At 42.5% G+C, this 21,715-nt stretch overlaps 8 protein-coding genes across 9 annotated transcripts; 2 read left to right on the top strand and 6 right to left on the bottom strand.

The window, feature by feature from the left end:
* Window positions 1-515: 515 nt before the first annotated feature.
* Window positions 516-1,889, bottom strand: LOC108086616 (odorant receptor 49a-like). Its single transcript, XM_017183592.1, has 4 exons — window positions 1,090-1,889; window positions 831-1,032; window positions 627-782; window positions 516-569 (listed from the first exon to the last, which is right to left on the bottom strand). Exons 1-4 carry the CDS (start codon window positions 1,887-1,889, stop codon window positions 516-518), a joined length of 1,212 nt encoding a protein of 403 aa, XP_017039081.1.
* Window positions 1,890-2,399: 510 nt separating this feature from the next.
* LOC108086617 (odorant receptor 49a-like) lies at window positions 2,400-3,793 on the bottom strand. The gene is made up of 4 exons (XM_017183593.1): window positions 2,991-3,793; window positions 2,733-2,934; window positions 2,520-2,675; window positions 2,400-2,467 (listed from the first exon to the last, which is right to left on the bottom strand). Exons 1-4 carry the CDS (start codon window positions 3,791-3,793, stop codon window positions 2,414-2,416), a joined length of 1,215 nt encoding a protein of 404 aa, XP_017039082.1. The 3' UTR covers window positions 2,400-2,413.
* Window positions 3,794-5,486: 1,693 nt separating this feature from the next.
* LOC108086666 (cuticle protein AM1239) lies at window positions 5,487-6,205 on the top strand. The gene is made up of 3 exons (XM_017183647.1): window positions 5,487-5,564; window positions 5,623-6,037; window positions 6,096-6,205. Exons 1-3 carry the CDS (start codon window positions 5,550-5,552, stop codon window positions 6,164-6,166), a joined length of 501 nt encoding a protein of 166 aa, XP_017039136.1. The 5' UTR covers window positions 5,487-5,549; the 3' UTR covers window positions 6,167-6,205.
* Window positions 6,206-7,366: 1,161 nt separating this feature from the next.
* Window positions 7,367-10,397, bottom strand: LOC108086637 (larval cuticle protein LCP-30). 2 transcript variants are annotated; one of them, XM_017183613.2, is made up of 7 exons: window positions 10,275-10,397; window positions 9,784-9,919; window positions 9,392-9,418; window positions 8,906-9,056; window positions 8,826-8,841; window positions 8,260-8,423; window positions 7,367-8,064 (listed from the first exon to the last, which is right to left on the bottom strand). In XM_017183613.2, the coding sequence occupies exons 1-7, from the start codon at window positions 10,311-10,313 to the stop codon at window positions 7,623-7,625; spliced, it is 975 nt and encodes a 324-aa protein (XP_017039102.1). In that variant the 5' UTR covers window positions 10,314-10,397; the 3' UTR covers window positions 7,367-7,622. The 2 variants fall into 2 exon arrangements, with proteins under 2 accessions (XP_017039102.1, XP_017039103.1); XM_017183614.2 differs by lacking the exon at window positions 9,392-9,418.
* Window positions 10,398-12,099: 1,702 nt separating this feature from the next.
* LOC108086647 lies at window positions 12,100-13,648 on the bottom strand. The gene has a single exon (XM_017183625.2). It carries the CDS (start codon window positions 13,618-13,620, stop codon window positions 13,144-13,146), a length of 477 nt encoding a protein of 158 aa, XP_017039114.1. The 5' UTR covers window positions 13,621-13,648; the 3' UTR covers window positions 12,100-13,143.
* A 3,276-nt stretch (window positions 13,649-16,924) lies between these two features.
* Window positions 16,925-17,673, top strand: LOC108086652. Its single transcript, XM_017183636.1, has 2 exons — window positions 16,925-17,512; window positions 17,570-17,673. The coding sequence occupies exons 1-2, from the start codon at window positions 16,931-16,933 to the stop codon at window positions 17,642-17,644; spliced, it is 657 nt and encodes a 218-aa protein (XP_017039125.1). The 5' UTR covers window positions 16,925-16,930; the 3' UTR covers window positions 17,645-17,673.
* A 241-nt stretch (window positions 17,674-17,914) lies between these two features.
* LOC108086640 (larval cuticle protein LCP-30) lies at window positions 17,915-18,930 on the bottom strand. The gene is made up of 3 exons (XM_017183617.1): window positions 18,838-18,930; window positions 18,260-18,774; window positions 17,915-18,209 (listed from the first exon to the last, which is right to left on the bottom strand). The coding sequence occupies exons 1-3, from the start codon at window positions 18,853-18,855 to the stop codon at window positions 17,957-17,959; spliced, it is 786 nt and encodes a 261-aa protein (XP_017039106.1). The 5' UTR covers window positions 18,856-18,930; the 3' UTR covers window positions 17,915-17,956.
* Window positions 18,931-20,023: 1,093 nt separating this feature from the next.
* On the bottom strand, window positions 20,024-20,788 carry LOC108086757 (endocuticle structural glycoprotein ABD-4). The gene is made up of 3 exons (XM_017183796.1): window positions 20,655-20,788; window positions 20,378-20,590; window positions 20,024-20,275 (listed from the first exon to the last, which is right to left on the bottom strand). Exons 1-3 carry the CDS (start codon window positions 20,664-20,666, stop codon window positions 20,063-20,065), a joined length of 438 nt encoding a protein of 145 aa, XP_017039285.1. The 5' UTR covers window positions 20,667-20,788; the 3' UTR covers window positions 20,024-20,062.
* Between the last annotated feature and the right edge of the window lie 927 nt (window positions 20,789-21,715).

Genomic DNA, 21,715 nt, shown 5'->3' on the forward strand with positions numbered 1-21,715 from the left:
TCTTTAATTTCATATATCCGTATTGATTTTTTTCGGCATAGAAGCGTAATTACTTGATCGCCTGCCGACCAAAATGTTGCAGACAAGATGGCAAAGTATCCATGTTCATATTTAGGTTTCCTTTTCGTCTTGATTCCCAAGTATGAAAGCTCCTTACTGATGGATCTGGTTTTTTCGAATTTAGGCGGCATCTCTTTTGCAACATTTCCGATCTCGAAAAAAGCCAACAGGTAAGTAGGAGTACTCAGATGCACTGTAATAGCGGACTTGACTGGGAGATTTTCCATTGATATAACGATGGCAGTTCCTTCTCCGTAGGACACATTGGCATTGCAGTAAACTTTCATATTAACTTCTTTTAGTTCATCCGTTTTAACAAACTCAAGCGTCAAATACAGTAACAATAACACAAGTATTTTTTGATTTTTAGACATATATTCATTTTGATCGATGAAAATGATAGAAATCTCAAAGATAACTTTTAATATAACTTTTAAATTAGTTACAGATTGCAGTTACTGTACAGTCTGGCGCAAAACAGCAAAGACTCGATATGTCATGGACATCAACTAAATAAAAAGATAAATATAATATAAACTATTACTTCCTAGTAAAGTTAAACTTACTATCTTAAAGGTCTCTAGTGAAATAATAATTATGCCCTTGGCTGATATTTCCGCAGGACGTTGGGCCTGGGTCATAATATAGAGTAATTCCTTTTTATATCGCAACGATCCATCATACCACTTATTTTCGTAGGCAGCGGCAGCTATGCTTGTACTCTTAAAGGGCAATTTAAAAGCTTTTCTATGATATGATATTTTACCTACCAAGTCGATGAGCTTTTGCCCATGTGCACTGACCATGTAAAACTGGCCAGAAACACTGACGAAAAGCATCATATACGAAGAACCCTCCATGTTGACTCCCTGCACCACGATATAGTAAGCCATACAACAAAGTAAGCTGGCAGTGGTGAACAAATTAGAGGCCAGGAGTATTCCAAAAACTTCGTTAACGTCCTTGTGAACTCTCCCGAAATATATAGTTATTATTTTTTAAGTGAGGGGCTTTAACACACTTACTCACCGAAGTATTAGTTGATGTTTCTTGGCCAGAGTGCGCAGGAAGTAGCAATCTTCCTCTTCTCTTTCTCGGCTTGGACGGTAGGAGGTTAGAACCTTTGCCAGATGGGCAAAGTGCATTGAGACCTGACTCGACATACACATCATCCAGAGATCGGCGGCCAGACTTATGTTCACTATGAGATGACTGTAAGTTAGGTCGAGCACATAGGCCACAAGATACCCAAAAGGTGTTTGCGAATCAAAGCTAAGTTGCGTCGGGAAGATTTTTCGATAGGGAAACTCTGCTTTTTCAAACACATAGTACACAATAAACGACTGAATGAGAGGACCAAACGCCATTAGGATCATTACAAAGTAGTAGAAATAAACACAATATCGAGTGCTTCGAGAGAGGTAGAAACTGTTGACGTCGTACTCCTTTCGCTTCTGCTCATCAGAAGGATACAAATCCTTAAGATTATTATTTAGCAATCGCAATTCTTTTCGATATACCATAAATGTGATGAATTTCACCTGTGCACTGACCATGTAAAAGAAGTGCAGAGCGTTTCTCATTATTTTAGAGGGACTTCCGGCCAAGGACTCCCACTGAATGATCCTAAGGGTCAGCATGAATGCCTCGTAGAAAGTGCTCACTATGCAGAGCATAAAGTAACTCCTTTGGAGCATTACCACCCATCTGGTCCTTGGGCTGGGCCTGGGTGAATCCATTAAATCGTATCCCAAGCTCTTGAACAAGAAGTTGGCCATGAAGGTGAATTCCTCGTGCGAACGCTGATTTTCAATCTTTTGCTGGTTCATGTTTGCTGACATTTTCCACTCCTAACTTTAACTGAGTGCTGGCATTCAAAGGCCTTCTATTTTATAACCAACAAAGGACGACGGTGTCCCAACCCATTGAATAATTTATGTTCTAATTGTTTTGTCACTAAAGTGTTGAGTAATTTGAGCAGAACCACTTCAAAGCGAGTGTGAGAAACTATTTAATAATTTAGACTTTTGTTGCAATTACATTACCGGTTTCCATCGGCGGCTCCTACAAAATGCATGTTGAATATGGCCAATTAAATATATTTAAATTGTAGAATGCCACGAACCGAGATAAGCGGAATTCCTATGTTGTTTACGTTTTCATGCTAAAAATGTTTAAAAATTCGTTCAACAGCAGACAACCAGCTTAGACAACAATATAAGACTTAACGAATTTTTTTAAAGCATATATGTAAGTCCAAAACAGTATTCAAACACATTTTTGTTTTTATTAAAGCAAATGATATAAACCTTAAAGATGGGACATAACTTTTCAATTTAGCCATATATCGCAGTTACTTTACAGTCTGGCGTAGAACAGCAAATACTCGATATGTGATGCTCATCAGCTAAAAAATTAAAAGATAGTATTCAAATACTCCTTAGTAAGATACAACTTACTATCTTGAAGGTCTCTAGTGAAATAATAATTATGCCCTTGGCTGATATCTCTGCAGGACGTTGAGACTTTGTCATAATATAGAGAATTTCCTTTTTATATCGCACCGATCCATTATACCACTTATTTTCGTAGGCAGCCGCAGCTATACTGGTACTCTGATAAAGCAAGATAATAAAGAATATATTTATATATATTTACTGTATTCAACTTACCGAGTCGATGAGCATCTGCCCATGTGCACTGACCATGTAAAACTGACCTGTAACACTGACAAATACCATTAAGTAGGAAAAGCCTTCCAGGTTGACTCCCTGCACCACTATATAGTAAGCGATACAGCAAAGTAAGCTGGCAGTGGTGAACAAATTAGAGGCCAGGAGTATTCCAAAAACATTGTTAACGTCCGCATGAAGCCTGCCAAAAAGTAATGCTGTTTGAATAAAAGTTATTATTTAAGTGAGGCCAAGCACCTGAGTATAAGTTGATGTCTTTTGACCAGAATGCTTAGAAAATAGCAATCTTCCTGCTCTCTTTCTTGACTTGGTCGGTAGGAGGTTAGGACTTTTGCCAGATGGGCAAAGTGCATTGATATCTGACTCGACATACACATCATCCAGAGATCGCCGGCCACGCTCATATTGACTATGAGGTGACTGCAGGTGAGATCCAGCAGATAGGCCCCGATATAACCCAGACGTGTGTGCGAATCAAAGTTAAGTCGCGTCGGGAAAATTCTTAGATAGGGAAAATCTTTCCCAAACACGTAATACACAATACAAGACTGAATGGCAGGACCAAACTCCATAAGAACCATTACTAAGTAATAGAAGTAAAAGCAATATCGAGTGCTTCGAGAGAGGTAGAAACTGTTGACGTCGTACTCCTTTCGCTTCTGCTCATCAGAAGGATACAAATCCTTTAGCATATTATTCAGTATTCGCAATTTTTTTCGGTACATCATAAATGTGAAAAATTTCCCCTGAGCACTAATCATGTAAAAGAAATGCAGAGCGTATCGCATTATTGTGGAGGGACTTCCGGCCAAAGACTCCCACTGAATGATCCTTAGAATCAGCATAGCTGCCTCGTACAGGCTGCTCACTATGCACAGCAAGAAGTATCCACTTTGGAGAAGTATCCACCATCTGGGACTGGTTGTGGGTGAGTCCATTAAATCGTATCCCAAGCTCTTGAACAAGAAGTTGGCCAAGAAGGTGAAATCCTCGTGCGAACGCTGGATTTCAGTTTTTCGCTGCTTTATGTTTGCTGACATTTTCCACTTCTAACTTCAACTGAGTGCTGGCTTTCAGGGGCCCTCTATTTAATAACCATCACTGGTGTCCCATTCCATTAAATAATTTATGTTCTAATTGTTTTGCCACTCAAGTGTTGAGTGTTGTTGGATAAAAAACCCACATCGAACAGAGTGTAAAAAGTTGATTAATAATTTAGGTTTTGGTTGCAATTACATTTCCGGCTTTCGTCGGCTATTCCTACAAAACGTATATAGGATGTGGGCAATCGTTTGCATTTCACGTAGTTAAAATTCATTTAAACTTAGTTTTTACAAATCGTATTTTTGATTTGGTCGATCCAATATTAAAATCGAACTGTCGAATGCCACGAGCCGATCCAAACGGAACTCCCTTGTTGCTCATAATTACATGCCAAGTCCGTTGTTTAAAAATTATCAAGCCACAAACAACAACAGCGTTTGGATGCTCAATGAATATTTAAGTATAAAACCTAAATAAATTCGAGCCAATTAATTAGATGACAAAGACTCGTCGGCTCGTTTATGCAAATGAGCTAACAAAGATCTTTTGTCAGACCTATGGCAGATCTTATTTAACGCATTCCTCACATCGGAATCATAAAATATTCGAATTGGCAGTATTCCGACATTTATGGTCCCAGACGCGGGCAAAGTTGGGTTCTGTTTTGATTAGAAATCAAATCTGATTGTGGTGAGCTCGCGCTGCTTATTGATCCCAATTTGTTTTGTTCTCAGCTATCGCAGCAATACGTATGCTAATTTGGGCAGTTAAATAAATGGCATTCTCGTTTTAAGGCGCACATAAGAGACTCAAACTAATAAAACTGAAACCCGACCTGGCCGACACGTGACTTTTGCTGACTAGTGTAGACACAATTACACAGCTATTGTTGCACTCGTTGACTGCTGTCAAATCGCACGCGAAATGTGAAGGCCGGCGATGCAATCGAGATGACTTCCCCCCTTCCTGCGAATTGCCCCCACGTCTTCAGTATCTTCTACCCAGCAAACTCGAACTTCATTCATATTTATTCATGTGCTCGGCTCTCGGTAGCCCATTCATGCTTTATTCACCTCGATTTCTGATGGAAACAATAAATTATATTCGACACAACTGAGCTGAGGCAAACAGAAATGCAAAAATGTGTACAAAGTTCGTCTGGTTAACTAAAAAGATAATTAATACTTTTATAAATCGACTTCGTGCTGATTGAGATACGAAATACGTATAGAAAGTTAATTAATACGTAATTTTGTAGGTGTGATGCAAGCCTAAGTGGGTGGAAAATAATGAAAATGTAAATCTGAAGTAATTTATTCGCTGGCTCCTCGAATTTCACTACTGAATACAAAATATTTCTCTAAGCGAAATTAGCATTTTAATCTTCATATGGTTAAACACGAATAAACACTTAACGCCCCCCAGCTGTGCTTTTTTGCCAGTTTAGCCAATCGTTTTGTCGGCTAGCCGCTGCTCTTCTCAAAGTTGATCCTAATTTTAATTATACAAACAAAAGATACGCGAATTATAATAAAAGCAATCTAAATTCTAAACGGAAATTGTCAAACTCTCTGGCTTCAAAGTTTTTTGCTGGCCAATGGCCGAATACAATGAATTTTATGGACCGAAATTTGATGCTTATGCAAAATGGTCAGGTTGGGTTTCAAAGTTGGTTATAAAACGATCCGTTTGCCGCGGAAGCTGTTACAGTTCTGTCGGACAGATCATCGCTAAAAGTCGCCCGAAACCAAAATGTCTCTAAAGCTGGTAAATTAAAGTGAACTCAGAAGAAAGTGATGTGATCTAATTTTGAGCGTGCTTTCAGTTTTCCTGCCTTTTTGTGCTGGTTTTGGTGGCCGTCGCCTGCGAAGGACAGAACCAATACAATCCATATCTGAGGAACCCCTTCTACAGGGATCTCTACTATCGGAATCGTGATCTGTACAACCAGCGTCGCTTCTACGATGGCTTCTACAAGAAGTACAATCCCTACATTGCCGCTGCCCAGGCCAGAATTGTGGAGCAGAACAACGAGGTGAACTACGGACCAGGTTCCTATGCCTACAGCTATGAGACGGAGAACGGAATTCACGGCGAGGAGAAAGGTGTGCCAGTCGGCATCGGTAACCGGCAGCAGGAGGAGCAAGTGGAGGGAGCCTACTCCTTCATCACACCCGAGGGTCTTCGAGTAGGAGTCAAATACCTGGCGGATGCCAACGGTTTCCGTCCCGTGATCACCTGTAAGTATCTATATAGAAACTCTACCCTGGAACCTTTATTTACAGGCTTTTCTTGTAGATGACGGTGTAAACTCCGCATTTTATGCCAGTCAACCAGCTCCTGCTAACGTGGTTTACACCAAGCACTGAGTTCAAAACTCATTCCCCTCCTATTCCTAACTAGTGAAAAGTGTGTGTTCAGCCTTCATAAATTAATTTAAATAAATTCTGATCATTTCTCAAAAACATTTTTGTGTTTGCCTTTTCCTTCTATCCCAAACATTTTTAAATTATCCCACTTTGAAATCGGAATACAATTGACAAAGTTATGGCTTCTGGTGGTTCAGTTTTGGGTCACTATGCAGGATACCATTGAAATCTTCGAAAAATCTGACATGAACAGGGGTCAAAATTTCGACTATCCGAAAATGGAAAACCTTGAATGCAGTTATATCAAGAGGTATTAGAGGTATGCCACTTTCGAATCGGATAAAAATTGACATTGTTGTGGGCACAGGAAATGGGGCTTAGGTCACCTTTCGGCAAATGCCTTTTTATTCATTTTTTCGGATAGGTTAAGGTAGCCATTTTTTCTTTTGTTTATTGATTATGGACAAATAAGCTCGTGGGGTAGTAAACGCCTTAAAAGCTCTTTCTATTAACCATTCAGCTTAAAAGTGTGCTGCAAATAACATTTAAATTAAAACAATGCAATAGAATTTTTAATCTTTAAAAACCTGATTTGGATTTTGTATGAGTAACTACTTCCCAAGGAATTCCTTTCAAAACTAATTATTTTTTGGCAATCATTGTATAACCTAGTTATAGTCCCAATAGTGTGGGACTATTAAGTAAAAACAGCACTTATCACTTTAAAATTATTTCATCATAATCATTATCGGCTGCAAGGTCAGACTTAAATAAAGCTCGAATAAAATTAGGTCAGTTCCCGGTTATCGGAAATGTGTATACCAAATGTATTCGGCGCCTACAGAGAACACGTACTTAGATTGAGACTTGTTTTGGTCTTGCCTTAGCAGGTTCAAGAAACCCATTAAATTTTGAACACTGCCCGTATAATGTGTATTGAAAAAGCTGAATATAATTTGGCAAAATGTCAGACACTTTTCATTATCAACTGCGTTGCGGCCTTTGAAAGCGAATATGCCGTTTAGCTCAAGGCTGATCTTCGAATTCTTCAAATCACAAGATTCTTGGTAATTTATAACAAATATTTAGTAGGTTTTATTTCGATATACCATAATAACAAATTAATTATCTTATGCATAGCAATAGCAACATCGTCAAATTCGACAAGTTCGACTGATAAATAAATACGAAATAACATAGGAGCGGACTATAAATGTACGAATATTCTCCGGTTGCAATTAGCTGCTGGCATTCTTCACCTTCCTTTCCTTTTTTTGTGGATTTTTTCTCGGTATTACGATGGCTTGTTATAGGGTTTGCCCGTTGGTCACTCGGCAAATGCATGGGGAATGGAGTTGGGTGTTGGAATTTGGGTTCTGGATGGACTAGGACTGTTCTTTTTTTTTGGGTAGCGGGGAACATATGGCTGTGGATGAGGCGAGCTGGGCTCCCGCACTTAGTGCTTCTTGGACGCCTTTCGCAGGCGCTCCAACGCGGCCTTCTCCTCGCGCTCCTCCTCCTCGGCGAGCTCCACCTCGTGCTCCAGCATGTGGATCTGGTCGGCCAGCTCCTTGGGCATGTTCTCCAGGTGTATCGCCTTGATCTGGGCCTTGATCTCCTTGGTCATGTGATTGATGCGGAAGCCACGATGGTCGAACTGGGCGCCTCCGTTGGCCTTATGCTGCTCCTCCACGTACTTGAGGGCGCGGGCGATGGCGTCGGGAATCGGGTGGATGTGGTCGCCCTGGGGCATGAAGCCTCCATCGTTGGAGTGGTAGTTCACCCTGTACAGCTTGCCGTCGTCGCCGGTGTACTCGTAGAAGCCCTTGGCGTGGGTGCCTCCGGTGTGGTGGAGCTTGGCCTGTTCCTCGCCGTAGATTCCGTTCTCGGTCAGGTAACTATTTTGGAAAAAAATATTTTTTTAAGGGGGGTTTCTACCACAATAAGTATTTTGTTTCTTTCGAATAATGTGACTCTCTGAGAATCAACAAAAGAAATATAGGTATCACAGGTTTCAATAAAAGAAACTTTTTGTTTCGGAATTTTAACTTGAGAATTATAAGAGGCTAACCACACTTCAACCGAAAACTTACGAGTGATCGTATTTGTCCTGCTTGCGGACCTCTTCCTTGTGCAGAATCTTGTGGCGACCCTCGTCGTCGTAGTTGAACAGGATGCTCCTCGGCGTGGTGGTGGTCGTGGTGGTGGTGGTCGTCGTCCTTTTGGTGGTGGTGGTCGGTTTCTTTGTGGTCGTACTCTGCGAGTGTTGTTGTGGGTGTTGTATTCAGTTGCTTGGTTTCTGTTCTGGCGTGTGTGTGGTGCATGCGAGTGTGTGGCATGGTTTTTGGTGGTAGGGGGTTTTGGGGGTCATGCAGGATACCGTATGTGTGGGGGTGTCATGTGGCACGGAATGGTTGATTTAATTGCAGAGCCGAAAAACGTTCGCATTTTGATCTTGGATTTGTTATGAAAGCAGGGGATCGGGATTTGTTTTGTTGGGGGGAAGATTCGCTGTGTTGGCCGGATCGTGGGAATTCGTGGGGGATCTTGGGGATCTTGAGGGATCTTAGTACTGTGTGCTCGGTTGGTGATGGGGTTCATGATCGGGGAAGCCGTACTCCAAGGGGATTGCTGGTACGTTAAACTCGGCGTTACTTACTGTGTACAGGTCGTGGCTAAAAGCGGATAAACCCATTAAGTTAAAACCGATGCTCCTTAGATTACGAATAAGTTACTCACTTGTAGGGCCTGTCGTCATGGACGTAGGGAATATTCAAACCGGCATAGGGTCCATAGCCGCCGTCATAGGGATTGGGAATGTGATGGTAGATTCCGAGCTCACGCTGATCGTCCACATGTCTGTAGGGCTGTGGCATGTGGTGATAGCGACCTTTGGGGGAAGCAAACAAATATCAGGTTAATTCTCCCATTAAATATACCTTCGATTTGCCTGAGTGTTTGGGTGAGTGACTTGCGATTAAGTTTTGAAACTATTCAAAATATACATATCCACATTAGATATTTACAATATTAATTAGTTTCTCATTAGTTTTTTGTACAAAGAAGGCAGTTGTTTTAATTTAGAACTAAGTCGTTAAACTAAACGAAAAACGAAATAATTTGATTTGATTTTTTTGGAATTTAAACTGCTTTTTGTGTGGAATGAGTTCGGGTTTTGTGATTGTGCGAGTAATGTAACTTTCTTCCTTTCTTTCAGTAGTTTACCTAAGCTATCTTGCGAACCACCTCGGCCTATATTGTAAAAGATTGAAGGTTTAATATCAGAGTGCAAAAATAATACGTGTTCTTGGGTTAGTGTTAGAAGCTCATTCCGAAATTTGTTTACAAATTCGCTAATTTCGAACGTTAGCCTTGAGCTTGAACTTATTAGTAAGTCAAGAGATTATTTTGTATAGGCGTGTGAGTGCTTTCGATATCATCGGGTATACAAGTATATAAGTGAGGTATTGTATGTGTGTTAGTATCTGGGCAAGTCGGTCTTGCTTTCGATCGATTCACATTGCTGCTGGGTTAGTGGGCGGCGGCAACGGCATGCAGTCAGTGGGCGTGGCAGTAGGCACGATATTTGTATTTCTGTTATTGGCTCACGAAAATACCTTCGTTCTGGGAACTCGCATGGTAACGTCCATCGTCGCTGGGGCGATACTTGCCATCGCTAGAGGATTGCTGTGGAGCAGTATACTTGCCATTATCATCTGGAACTGGACTGGTGTGGCAGACAGCAAAGAGGGCCTGCGGAAGTAAGGAAAAATGCGATTTGTTAACCAATATGCATATGGCAATAAACCATTAAACGCGACAGGAAGTGACCTCCACAATTGGAGATCAGTTGAACGCACTCGGTTGCTCTAAGTTTTAAATTTATCTGCGGATGCCACTAATGATTCAACGCTTGAGAAAAGGTGCAGCAGCCGCGAAATTTTAATTGTGCTAAAACTTGCTCGGAGACAAAAAACAGCACGAGGTAATTAAATTAATTTGATTATATTTTTTTCTTTTTTTTCGCGACACACGTTTAACACTTGGGAGCACAACACTTTCGGCACTGATCAGGATGCATATCCTTTTGCGATTTACTAATACTCACCACGACCAGAGAGAAGAGCAGCATGGACTTAGTGAACATGGTTGCTTTTGTTATCCTTGTGGGAGTATATCCTTTGAACTGCTGAGGGACTGTTTGTCAGGGTAATCCTGCTCGAAAGGCGACTGCAACAGGAATGTTTGGTTTCCCTTCCAGTACACCGGATTTATATAGAAATATGCCGGGTTCGCAGTCGCAGCGCTGCTCTCGACGCATCGACGCGCCTAAAATTCTCCGAGAGAAGATTCGTCGGTTCACTTCGGTTCACCAGCTAAGATTTCTTGAAGAGAGATACCCCAAGCTGCTCCCTTTGGATTTTTAGACAGATGATCAGCCGAATTCTTCTTGTCTCACCTTTTTTGTTTTTCGTTTGGTTCTCCCCGCCTCTTCAACTTTAATCGCACTCCGTATCAATAATTTATATAGCGTATCAATGTCACAAGTAAGCCTAATTACAAGTATTACCAATTAAGCAATTTGTATTATTTGGCAAATCGAGTTCATCGCCCACTACATTGATCTGTGTGGAGCTAAGGATATGATCTTGTGGTGACTCAGCGTTGAGTTGTTTACTCTAGCTGGGAAAAGAAATTCCCTGGTTTCTCACCGAATTGTCATCGAAATTCTGCTGAACATTTAGAGCGAATCGTTTCAAAAACAATTCATTCAGCTGATAATTGAAGGTGAAGTTCAGGTCGATGCAGACGTCACTTAACGCAGATTAAAATTTTTAAAATACCATATACGTATAAAACTTATTTGGTACCTTGTTTTTTTGTGTCATGGATGTGGGGAAATCTTTTTGTATAGATTATTCAAACATGAGGAAACAATATTATATTATATATTATAAGCATGAGGAAACAATATTATACTATATATTATAAGCATTTGAACCATTTCTGCCAATACAAAGAATATTCAAGAATACACAAAGCTTATAATTCTTATATTTCAAACATAAAACATCGGAGTAAATTTACATCCATATCTTAAAGTCTGCATGTCGTATACTTAATGCTCTCTATTTTTAAACATTCCTGATAGGCTTCTGCAAGGAAGCGATAAGCAAAGTAAACCTATACATAACTTCCTTAATCGCGGCGGGTTTCACAGCTGGAGCCCGAAGTTAACTAGTTGTGGCAACCGATGACAACATCGCATAGCCGGCATCGCAGATCTGTATCCCCATCTCGATACCCAACCCCAACTACCTGGAGGCACTCGGAAGCGCCATAAAAGTGCCGTAATGAAATCATAAATTACGCACCAGCGGAAATAAGCGCTGCACAAACAATATAAATAAAATAAGAAACAATTCAGACAATGCGCACGCCAGCCGCACTGCGAAATGCATTAATATCGAAGCTGAAGATCGAGATGGAGATGAGGATGGAGATGAGGATGAGGATGGGTTATGTAGGTATAACCGGAATCGGATGGAACCGGCACAAGAAAAATGTTGACAAAAACGAATTTAATTGTTTGTGGCAAACGTTGACACCGAGTGACAGCTTGGGGATCGTCTCGGCATCTCGGAATGTGTCCTTAACGGTTAAGCGTTTCAAGATTATAGTTGCTACCCGGTAAAAAAAGATGAGTAACTTTTTTTGAATTATATATTTATTTAATGTTTTTAATCCATATCTTTATTTCACATAAATTACCCTTTAATGAGTTTTATAATTATTTGACAAGCGATTAAAAGCGATCTAGCAAATGGAAACTTGTTTTTCCACAAACTAATTGGTAGAAAGAACAATTAGTAATTAGTAATAAGTAATTAGTAGAATTATTTTTGTAATAAAAAGATATTTTAATGTTTTCTTTCATCGTTGCGAAATCATCGTAGATCTGAAATCAAAAGTTTATTATGTTTTGGTATATTGATTTTCATTAAGATCAACTCGAATTGTTTCCAGTGTAGAGCCGCATGAAGAGTGATTGTCAGCGCACATTGGCGGGCATATGCCGATTAATAATAGCCATCCACATAAACTGTGATTAAAACGCCGCATCTTGCGACTGCCGAGTATCGAAGCACCTAAATGCTAAATGCTGAATGCTGCCTGCTGGATACCGAGTATCGAGTATCGAGTGCCGAGTGCCGAGTATCGATACTGCGTCACAGTCACTGCACTGCAAAGGTCGTACGCTGAACCCAGATCTGGGGACCCAAGACGGGATCGCAGGGCCGATCCACGAGCACTTGGAGCTGTGAGCTGGGAACTTGGAGCTCGGAGATTGGAGATTCGAGATTTGTGGTGCGTGAATCACGACGCGTGCTGTTATTGTTTCTCTGCGAGGCGATTCGATTCGGGTGACTCTCGGTTTCGCCTCTTGCCGATATCTATATGGGGGCATTCATTAAAGTCACAAATACTTAATAAATATTTAAATAAGATGACTTTTTAATCAATTACAAGTCCGATTTGTGATGTTCAGACGCTTGCCACTTGATTTGCATGCCAACCGAATCAGATACGAGATCTTCACACCGCAGGAGTGCTGCTGGTGTTATTTTATTTAGCAAATCCAACGCATCGTGTATTTGGCATTGACCTCGGGCCAAAAAGCTGACCAAATCCCGCACTTTCTTCAATGCGTCACATCATCACATCAGGGTCCAGGTAGGATTGGTTAGATTTTAATCTGGCCGGCCGGTCAAGTATTTACGATCCATATCCAATGTCAGAACGAGTTTGTTTGGGTTTATTCGGTATCAGTGAGTTTATTGACAAGGCTTCACCTTTGAAAAGTGTCGCACATAAATCGGTAATCTGCTTAAAACTATTTTTTCGCGGCCTACAAATCATTCCGGGAAGTGGTAAACTATTTATTGCCTTGCACACACCCCAAAAAGTGTCGCCAACTAGACGGGAAGAAGGATTTTCCGATAGGCGAGGGCCGAGGAGATCAGCAGCACAATTGTCAGCCGGAAACCCGGAGAACTATAAGATTTTGATGAGTTGCACAACGATCCGCTGCAGAGGCAGTGGGTGGTTCTATCCACATCGATGCAGCCCTCGGGAAACTCCTTTATTCGGTGCTTCTTCACCCAATCCTTTTGGAAGTACTCCTGGTACTCCTCAGCCTGAACGGCACAACCTCTCCTCTTGGTGGTCCACACCTCGCCGCGATACTCGTGCTTCATGACGGTCAAAGAGCACATAGTTGACAGAGGACACTCCCGCACACTGGCCGTCGCCTCTTCCATGGAGTTGCACGAAGATTCCGCGTGGTTGCACTCGTAGCACTGGACTCCTTCCCCCGAAGCGAGTCCCGCCAAGAGCAAGAGCGCACAAAGCGAGCTGAGACCCAGTAGGAGGAGCTCAGTTCCGCTAGCCATGATATCCGGACGCAAACTACCCAGCCGGCTTCCGATGTTCGTGGAGAGCGATTAACGCGAGTCGCGTTCACAAAAGATTTTTGTATTTTGAAGAAACTCGAGTGATTAAGCCGCGGGAATCAACACATGTGTCACCGAGTCGAACCCTTGTGGTGCAGGCCACAGCTGATATGACAGCGAAATTCGAGATTATCTCGAGCCAGCAATGTTTTTCATGCGTTTGGAGGGCGTTTCCATATCGTATAGGACTGTGAACTGGAGCATTATGCTAGTGGAGCATACTTTATGAACCTTAAGAAAATAAATCAAACTACTTGTTTCAGAACCACAAAAAACATATATGTACCTCTCTTTTAACCTTTAATTATTTTTATAAACAGTATAACCTGTGGAGCATACTTTAGCTCAGACTCTTTATAACGAACCTTAAGAAAATAGATCAAATTACTTGTTTCAGAATCACACAAAAAACATATACCTCTCTTTTAACCTTTAATTATTTTAATAAACAGTATAACCTGCTAAAGATTAAAATATATTTTAGTCCATTAAAATTATATAGATAACCTGAATATATAGCTATTTTTAAATACCGATTACAATGCAAAATTACGTTATTTCCTTGGCATTCCTGTTCGGAATCCGGAGACCTCTCCGCCCGACTCCGCATATGATTTACGGGTACCTTAACCCCCCGATTCCTCTGGCAGTCCTCAGCATTTAGCGCAAACAAATGAAATCTTTATAGGCTGTGCATTCTGACAGTGGGTATAAATTAGACTCATTTTTGCGTGGGCCATCGCACACATTTCGCTGTCAATGATTCGCGTATCATTTTTCTCCACCCAATTTCGTTCTTTTTTTTTTTTTTTTTTTGGGAATTCTGAGGTTTAAATTGTTCACCCGGTTTAGCCGTCGGAGATTTGTTTAATTATCATTTGCTCTCTTTTCGGTTTAATTAGTACACTTTGCAGCGGATTCGCAGTGTCAGCGGATGTGAGCGAATAAATCTGAACTGCACGTCTATAAATATTGGTAACTGCTGAAGCCAGTTTAGCCACCGAATGCCAAAATAGATGGATCGCTTCTGGTAGCACTCGGCGCATTCACATTTTAATCGGCCCCATTAAATACAAGCGATTGATGCCATTAATTTCTGGCATTTGTTTCGCCCAGCGAATTAATTTACAAAACGAAGTTTTGTTGTAAGGCCAACGCAACTTGGCAACTGGAGCAGACTGGGCCAAACAATGAAACAAATTACCACTCACAATGACTGGTAATTAGATGCGGGATCCTAAACCTGGTTACCCGACACCTGGACTCGAGATTGGGAACCCTAAATAACCAGAGTGTAATCGAGTTCAAAGCTCCGAAATTATTGATCAATCTTGTATCCCGCCTCATCTCTTGGAGGTGCTAAGTAAAATAAATTTCAAAGCAATTTCATTTCGGCTCTTGTAAGGAGAACATAAAATAAATTTGAATAAAAGGAAAAATCGGGTACAGATAAATATCCAAGTTGACAAGTGCGAAAAAGAGAAATGTGTTTTTTTATTTCACCAGAGCCGCGTGATGAGATCAGCGCACTGGAATTTCAATATTATGCGAAAGGCAGCGAACTTCCACAGAATTCCCTAGGACCAAAAAGCCAAGATATATCGAGTTGGCTGGACCGCGGAATTATCGTTAAATATTTTACTGCAGGCGCCGTCTGCTGGCAACAAAGTCTGCGTCTGAAATCAATTTATATGGCCGTATATAGTTGCCAATTGTCAGTTGTAAGTGGTGATAATTAGCGCACTCGCATAAATTGCACCGCGAAGGACGATTTGCTGAGAGTGGTTGGGTGGGGGAATATCCACACAACAAGATTAATGAATTGCCAGCAAAACACCAAATTACGCACCACATTGCCAGGGGCAGTCTCTCTTTATTTATTGCAGATGAATAATTTAACAACTCGAAACAATTCGAATTCGAGATTTCACAAACCAGACTCTCCAAGTGTTAACCTGTTGGCTTATCAACAAGTTGCAATTATAATAGAATTTTAATTCCCCACCGATGATCCATCGATTGTCTGGGAATCGATTTAATGGCCAGCCGGGGTTTCTTAACCCCATGAATCATGTACTATCCAAACTCGATTAGTCACCTTAGTCACTTCCTTACCATGATCGAATAATCCAAATATGCACAGGGTTCGAGGCAAGAGTTCAATTTCAAGTCCAAAAGAACCTTGTTTCGGGGGCGTGATTGCTTTCGATTTCTCACATCTTTGGATATTCTAGAGTTTGGCATCTTCGGAGATGTTGTGCTTGCCCAAAATCATCGGCGCTGACAAAATGATTAATGGATATCGAATCGGATGAGTGGACCGATCTGCCAGCCTGATTGATTGACAGCTATTATTGTTATTAATGCTCATTAAAACAAAACGGGCGTTTCATTGTTTATGATGCGTTTTAAATGTGATTTAAACGACACTAATTACCTTTGATCCTATTGGATTTGCTGATATGTAAACAAATTGAAACTCGTCTGGCCAATCGATCTTCGGTGAATGGAGCAGTTGAATGTCTTTTCGGGGATAATCTCTTCTGGGTTCTGGAAGCTGATTCATGATCCGTTGAGCAAAAAGGTGAACGACTGGTGATAAATGTTTAAAGGCAGGTTTCAAAGCATGGGATTACAATTTGCGAACAGTTAAATCAGTTAAATAAATTGATAAGGAAATTGATAAGTTGGGAATTTTGGCTGAAACTGATATGATTATCCTTGCCGATACAAACTATACAACTTCAAAGTTAACAGTTTACTAACGTGTTAATTTTTTAGTTCGCTTTAACGACCAATTCAATTGAGTTGTTAATGGCTAGATAACTAACTGGTTTCACCAACGGAGTATAATTGAAAATAACAACTTATTATCGGGGATGGTCTTCTCGAAGATGTCACTCGTCTCCTGCAGTTGTCGCTGGCCCCCAATTTTAATCCAACTTGCATCTCGGAAAGGTTAAAAGCGACCCGCTGTCGCCAATGCAAACGAGTTGCCAACTAAGTTGATTCTGAATGGCTTGTTAGTATGCAAAGAATTTCTAAACGGATGGGCTGTTATCGATTCATCGGTCGGTCACCGGTCACCGAATCAGCCCGTGTCCCGCCCATATTTAAGCCAATTAAACGATGTCGTCTAGAATATAAACCCTGTGAGTTATTGGCTGAACGGCAAATCATCGGTGGGGTCCAAAACTAAAATGGTCAGCGGGTGCATTGGGGTCGGATCAGACGTAATCAAGAAGTCGACATGGACACACGTTTGCTGCTGACTCTTCTGCTGATCGCGGTTTCCCGGGCTGAGGATCAGGACCAGGAGCAGGATCGGGAAAAGGTCCGCTTAAAGCCGGGTCGCTATGTTCCCCAGTTGCACGGAGCCACGGGTTGGTATGTTCCGGACGACAGTGGAAAGTACCGACACGATCCCCGACCTTATGACGGTGGCTACGGCGATCGCGGTGAGCCGTACTTCTCCGATCTGCGGGGCATCTTCCGCAGTGCCCAGGAGCAACTGGAGGCCAAGGTGCACGAGGCAGGAGAAAGCCTTTCGCTTGGTCCAAGGGATCATCTGCGGTTCATGATCGACTTCAACTTCAACGGCACCGGATGGCAGATCATCCAGTTCCAGTGGGTTCGAGATGGCGACGAATCGAGTCCCGATTCAAAGCAGTACAGCTACGTGAATGAGAACAAGTTGTGGGACTCGGAGCAGGCCTACGAGTACCAGCAGCCCGACGATTCCTGCCAGATGAACTGCCAGCCAGACAATCCCGAGTACCAGGAACCAGAGGTGGAGCACAACCAGCAAACAAACATTAATACAGAGCAGAATGTAAGTGATTGGTTAATGTAAAAGAAAACTTTTACTCTACTCTACTATATTTAATAGCCCGCCAAGGTTCACGACACCATCAACGAGGTCCTCGAATACATTCAACAGCGCATTTTGCCTACTTTAAGTTGAAAGTTTTAAATAAATTAAAAAAATCTGAATGGCTACTTTTCATTTACTTCAATTATTTGATAAATAATGATCTATAAATAGGAATTTTTGCAATATTTTTCTACTTCAAAGGGTGACTACTGAAACGCTAGAAAATAAAACTATTTGGTTTTTCCTAAAAACTTCATATAGTGAATCATTATTTCAAGTATTTCAATTAGTCATTGAAAAATACAAATAAGTAAAAATTCCAACAACAAATTACAAGTCTCCCTAAAACACAATTCCACATTCTAATGGCACAACAGTTTATTCACATTCAACATTTGACATTTATTTCCTTGGCTTGGCATTTGCTTCGAGGAACTCCAACAACTTGGCCACATAGGGAGGAGCCGGGGGAGCAGTTGGCAGGTGGGCGGCACTGGGCACAAAGCCATTGTCATCCGCCACGTAGTCCACCCGGTAGAGGATTCCATCGGGTCCTGTGTACTCGTAGAAACCCTTGGAGCGAAGGCCATCCTCCTCGGTCAGTTTCTCGATGCGACCACTCTCCTCGCCCAGGATTCCATTCTCCGTTTCCCAACTGAAATAAATACTATGTAATGAATGTTATTTAAAGAGGTGTGTACCCACAGATAGTGATAGCCATCCACTTCCACGTCGTCCTCCTGGCGGATGATGGCCCATCCATTGCCACCCTCGCCAGTGCCACGTCCCTTGGGCAAATTGGCCGTGGGATCTTGGATCGCTGGTGGTGCCGCAGTGGTGGGTCGTGGCTGGGGTCGGGCTGTCACTCTCGTCACTGCGTTGGGGGCACCACCGCCTCCTGCCCCGGAACCACCGCCACCGCCACCTCCTCCTCCTTTGTTTTTATCGCCAATATAGCGGTTGCTATCGCCAGTGTAAGCTCCACCAGGACGATCGTCGTGCTTGTATTTGTTGTCCGTGTGGACATACCGTCCGTCGTTGCCGCCAGTGTATCTGCCATCGTTTCCGCCGCGATAGCGTCCATCGTTTCCGCCCGTATAGCGACCATCGTTGCCAGGCTGGTACCTTCCATCGCCGGAACTCGCCCGCGTCGGCGGAGGACGATAGCGTCCATCGCCCTGGGCCAAAACCACCGCCACGCAGGCGAGCAAAAGAGCAATCTGCAATCGGCAATATCCATTGAAATTCATTTGGTTTATGGTAAATGGATACCTCGCACTCACCGTTACGCGCAGCCACATCGTCGAAGATGAGCAATGGAAAGATCTAGCCGACGGACCCCGGCTTTATATATCTTTCCGATCCACCCCCATACACCCACATGGAACACCTCTTACCAGACAGACTCCGCTCCGATTGGATGGCTGTGCCTAATTGCCACTGCTCCGACCGGTGACTTGATCAATTAAGCGCCGTGGTTTACGATGCGATTAGTTCATCATTTGTTGGAAGCCAACTGCATTCGATCCAATGGCTCAGCGGGCGATGCGATTAAATAGAGATGAATTGCCACACCACCAGGGACTTCGGGCCGGTGGCATTTCTTGTTGGTGCATCCAACATATTCGGACATCGAATAGTCAGCTTCCAGAAGATGTTTCAGCACATTTACATCTTTTATTTAAATCAGCCTAAAACTAGGCAATTTCATTTGGACTGTATAGAACATCTTTAGATCGCAGAAAAACTTATAATAATGATGTTCTTGATTATTACCCATAAGGGCGTTTAAAATATTTTAGAAACCTATATAATTTTGGGGTTTAAATGAAGTACTACAAAAGTACTTTGTGTACTAGGCTTTCCAAAAAATCACGCAATTTTAAAAACACTTTATTTGCTTTGACTCACTTATTGCTAAGCGATCGATTGAACGTAGTACTTTGGAAGGCTTATCTAGTAAAATCAGGCAGGTTTTACTATCCCCCTAATTGACGGTCATTTATAAATCAGGTTTTTCCGACCCAACGTACCTGCTCGATAAAATCAAAATATCCACAACCCATTTTGATTCATACTGTTCAGAGTTAAAGTCTTATCTAGGTGAAGCTTTACAGCCAAATAAAAGTCTTTGCGGAAGAGTATAACAATTTATTAGAAGCTGTATAAGAGCTATTAACATACTTGTACCTTTGCCAACTCCATTCAAAAGTTCACTTTAGCATTCTAACACCTACTTCTGACTCAGAATCCCTTTATGAGTACAACTAGCTACCATTGCAAAGGCGTCTTGCTTCAATTGCAAATATTACCATATATAATATAACGTTTTAAATAGTTATTAATAGCATTAGATTCCACAGCTAAGTCATTTGCTAATCATTGAAAAACCTCTTCGCACTCTGTTGTTGTATGGCCAGTTTTATTGCTAATTCGAACACGTTTTGTAAATGAGAAGAACCGGGTAATTCGGGTGGCGGGTTGTGGATTGCGAGTAGCGGTGGGTCTCTAGCCCCGTCGGTTGTTGAACCCACCGGGCTGCTCTTGCGGGGGCGGCGGTGCGGTGGCCAAATAGGCCAGCGCCTTCTGGATCGCGGGCGGAATGGGCGGCGGGGTGGGCAGGTGGTCGCCCTGCGGCTGGAAGCCGTTCTCGTCCGCCAGATAGGTTATCCGGATCGGGATGCCCTCGGGCGAGGTGTACGAGAAGGAGCCCTGTGCGACCTTTTCGGTCGGCACAAAGAGCAGGTTTCAGTTAATTTGGCAAATTGGCAGTTTGCAGTTTGCATTTGGCAAATGCCAAGCACTATATATATATCGACTCACCTGACCGGCGTTGTCGGTGCCCGGGTTCTTGAGATAGCCCTCCTCCTCGGCGTTGATCCCGTTGCCCGTCTCGTAGAGGTACTTGTAGGAGCCGTCGAAGTTCACCTCCTGCTCCTGCCGGATGATGGGAATGGGCTCCCCTTGGGCTTGGGGTCTCACCTGCGGCCTCGCCTGGGCCAAGCTGAGCAGCAGACTGGCTGCCATGACGAGCAGCTGCAAGTTTAGGGTGGAATATTAGGTAGGGAGTATCCCAAGGAGGCCACCTCCTCCTCCTTACGGTGTACTGCATGTTGATGTGTCCTATATCCTTTGATCCTCGCTGGTGGTCTGCTCCGAGTCCGCCTCGATTGGTTACTGCGGCCAACAGAGGCGGCTCTTTGCATATTTATACCAATTCGCATGAACTTTACGGTTGCCAACCGCCAGCAGAACTCACAGATAGACAGACACTCGTGCAGCCGGAGATTTACGAGTGAGTGAGTCTAGCATTTTGAAGACCCGCCGATCGGAAGCCTGCCTGCCGGTGGCTGATGCCATCTTCCCATGGAGCGTTCATGAACCGAGCCGAATCCACCCACAAGTGCACGACCCAATCGATTTGTGCTCGCTGCCGTTGCTGCAATTTGTCGAATGAGTTGTATACATGACAACCTGTCGATGCAACAGTGGGCATCGATTAAAGACTACCTCTTAAAAAGGATAAGGAGCAATTTTGATTAGTTTCTTAAAAAACCAACGTAAATCTGATAGCTTATACTTCGACTTTACCGAACATTCTAAGAGGTTTTAAAGTACCAGGGTATATTATTTTCATCTTACTCTAAGCTACTAACTCAATTTGAAAAAAACTATATTCCGAAATAGTAGAACTTTCTTTAGAGTCTTCCTTCAAATTTAAACATTTCTTTTTCATATAAATATTTATTGGATGCCATTTGAGAAGACTTTGTTGCTCAGGCATCCCCATTAGGCAATGCCCACTGTCCTTTATGCGGGGCGTTGGTGGCGCGATCATCTCGCGTCGTGTTGTACATGGCCAGCTTGTGGCATTCATAGCTCTTCCTCGATTGCACGCTGCATTCCAACATCAATTTGTCAGCGGAGTCATTAGACATTTAACTCGGCCTGCCGATGATCATCGCCGAGGCGATTATGACTGCCACCTGACCATGATCATGTCTGGCCAACTGACTTGCCCACCGACTGAACAAGTGCCGCTTGACCTTTGGCCAGATGTTTTTGGGAACAGGTCCGTCTAAAAAATCAAAAAAAAAAAAAAAAGAAAGAAAGAAACAAAAAGGCTGCAGAAGGCGGTAATGAACGCCCAGCCGCCAAGCC

This window comes from Drosophila ficusphila, unplaced genomic scaffold (assembly GCF_018152265.1).
Source record: "Drosophila ficusphila isolate 14025-0441.05 unplaced genomic scaffold, ASM1815226v1 contig_414, whole genome shotgun sequence".
In the NCBI taxonomy this organism is placed as follows: Eukaryota; Metazoa; Arthropoda; class Insecta; order Diptera; family Drosophilidae; genus Drosophila; species Drosophila ficusphila.